Genomic DNA, 2,739 nt, shown 5'->3' with positions numbered 1-2,739 from the left:
GCAGGAATGTTGTCTCAGAGAGCGGACAGATCATGCAGGGGCTTTCAGACACCTTTGCCTAATGCTTTGTGGTAACACTTGTTATGAGGACCAAAAGGGTGGAGTGTTGAGGATAGTGCCTTGGAGGGTCAGAGTGTAATGTGCAGACACATTTTTCAGTGCAAATATACTGATACATATGGCACTTTGGGTGCTTTAATTAAAGTGCGCCCCCCCGCCCCCCCCATTCCTGGAGGACATGTATAAAGGCCCTTTCAGATTAACTGGTTCAGAGAGGTATAAACTTTCAGAAGTGACAGCCCACTTCATTAGATGCTATGATGAAGATAACTTCTAAAGAACCAGGCTTTTGTCTATGAAACCTTATGCCTCTCTCAATCAGTTAGTCTCTAAGGGCGTATGTAGACTAAATGGGGGCCCTAAATTGAAGCGGTGGGTTTTTAAAAACACCGCTTCAATTTAGGGCCAATAAAATTCCCGTGTCATGTACACACCTGACTTACCTGCCTCTCCGGTGGCAGGGAGAGGGGGGTGAGCTGCCAGCAGGCGGAGCAGTCCCTGGACTGCGGGAGGCATTGGGTGCTTCCCTCTGCGGCAGCCCCCACCCCGCAGGCGGCACCCACCCACAGGCACCCGGCTCAGGTAGTCCTGGGGGGCAGCACAGCTGCGGAGGGAAGCACCGGGGCCCCCACACAGCTCAGGCAGGCAGGCTGGCTCTGCGGGGTGGGGGAGGGAAGATTGGGCTTGTCACTTTTTTTTTCCCCTCTCTTGGGCGGAGCCAGCTTTCCTGAGCTGCTGCCAGGTTCCCTGTAGGGCTTCCTGTAGAGCCCCTGAGCTGCATGGAGCCCGGTGCTTCGCTCCACAGCTGGTAGGGCACCATCTAAAACTCCTTAGAGTCATTGAGGATAGTGCCTTGGAGGGTCAGAGTGTAACGTGCAGACGTATCAGTGCCACTGATACATGTGGCACTTCGGGCCCCAAGTCATTTAAGGCGCATTATGCTGCCGAATTTGCTACAGTGGCTGTAATTAACGCACAGTACGCCACTGAAGCGTGCAAACACCGACATCATTAAAACGGTGCAAAAGCATTTAGCCTGCTTTGAAGTGTCGCGCACACATGCCCCTCGTTTCATCTACACACAGCCTAAGATGCCACCCTGCCCTACTTTCTGCTTGGATAATGGAAGGTTACAAAACATATTACTAATACTTAGCCCTTGTATGACATGCTTCAATTTCAAAGCACTTTACAAACTCCTCACAACACTTCTGGGACGTAGCTAAGGAAATCCATGGCTGATGGGGATAAAATGAGAAATACAGTTTTTATGATATGTCCAAGGTCTTAGGGGGAGTCAGGCTCCAAGTTCTGGTTAGAATGACCTATTTCTGATCAACAGGAGAGAGTACTTGTGGCAGGGGGACTTGAGTTTAAAGAATGTCTGTGCTTTGTAAAATCGAAGGGTAAAATATTGATTTGGAGGCTAGTTTGTATACAGAAGTATATGCAGGTCTGCTGTAGGTTTTTCCCCTTCTGCCTATAGAAGCAGTCCTATCTCAGTTACTTATTGATTACTTTCTGCTAACTCAGTGCTCTCACCTCAGACTCCTTTTCCAATACTTGACTTGGTTTCTTGTCTCTCTCTTAGTTGCATCTGGAACCTTGACTGCAGTTATGGGGATGAGATTTTACAACTCCAGAAAATTCATGCCCGCAGGGTTAATAGCTGGTGCCAGGTACTACACACTGTTTCTGTTCATACCTATATTTTGAATAACCTTTATAATTATGTCTTTATAATAGTTTAATCTACGTATATTTGGAGAATATGCATGTATCAGAGTTAAATAAAACCAAACCATTTCAATTATTTTCTAGCTCTTGGTTTTATTCTGAATTTATTATTTGGTTTTATGTTTTACCTTCAGTGAGCTCACAGCATTTTCCTTTCAACAGCATCTTAATGGTTGGGCGCCTTGGCCTGAAGATGATGGAGAAGCCTCTTGAGCCATAATTCTGTGACTGGAAGGTGTGTGGATGAGAAGTCTGAAAATGCAGCTGCCTGAATGTACTATGCAAGAGAAGCAGAAGACACAGCCATTTTGCTTAATTTTTTTCTTATCCTAATGTGTGTCTTTTTTAGAGGAAAGGAAATCAACAGTCTTCATCTTCTAAAATGGCATTTTGTCTTCACATTTCCCACATGGTGGAGCAAAAAATGGGGTATACCATTAATTTATGTTCTGATCCTGTAGCTAGTTGTACTTTGATATCTCAGACCCTACGTACAGGCAGTCACAGGATTGAAGTGTTCAGTGCATCTGGACTTGTTATTCCCTGAAGAGTGTCCGCTTCCAAATTTGGACATACAAAATACTTTATTTTTGGTGACTGGTGTGGTTGTGGGGGAGAAACGGCCAACCTGCTACCAATACTAATTATACAAAATGTGCTCAGTCTGTTGTAGCCTTGGGTCTTCACTTCCTGCCACTGACTTGAAGGTGTCCAGCCTCTCAAGGTGTTTCTTCACAAGGTCAGCATTGATAGAGAGTAAGGAATCATCCTCATCCAGGTGTTCCCGTCCTGTAATTGGGTCTTCAGTTCCTGCCATCATTTTTGTCTGCTTCATCCTGTCACAAACCTACAGTATGAGCTAGCTTGAGCAGGGAATTTCTTACTTAATACTTATTTGTATGAAGCCTGACATGGAGATCACAGATCAAGGGTCAGAGCCTC

The 2,739-nt window shown here is 45.6% G+C and overlaps 1 protein-coding gene across 1 annotated transcript in view; it reads left to right on the top strand.

Moving 5' to 3' along the window:
- Nucleotides 1-2,462, top strand: part of LOC102372877 (transmembrane protein 14C-like) — an 8,684-nt gene extending 6,222 nt beyond the window's left edge. The window contains exons 4-5 of the mRNA XM_006021799.3: nucleotides 1,652-1,739; nucleotides 1,960-2,462. Of these exons, the coding sequence (XP_006021861.1) occupies nucleotides 1,652-1,739; nucleotides 1,960-2,017 (146 nt within the window). The 3' untranslated portion in view covers nucleotides 2,018-2,462. The remainder of the gene's footprint in view (nucleotides 1-1,651; nucleotides 1,740-1,959) is intronic.
- Nucleotides 2,463-2,739: the final 277 nt, after the last annotated feature.

Source organism: Alligator sinensis, unplaced genomic scaffold (assembly GCF_000455745.1).
Source record: "Alligator sinensis unplaced genomic scaffold, ASM45574v1 scaffold361_1, whole genome shotgun sequence".
Taxonomy (NCBI): domain Eukaryota; kingdom Metazoa; phylum Chordata; order Crocodylia; family Alligatoridae; genus Alligator; species Alligator sinensis.
Note: the sequence above shows the minus strand (reverse complement) of the source record. Positions and strands in the feature narration are given on the sequence as shown.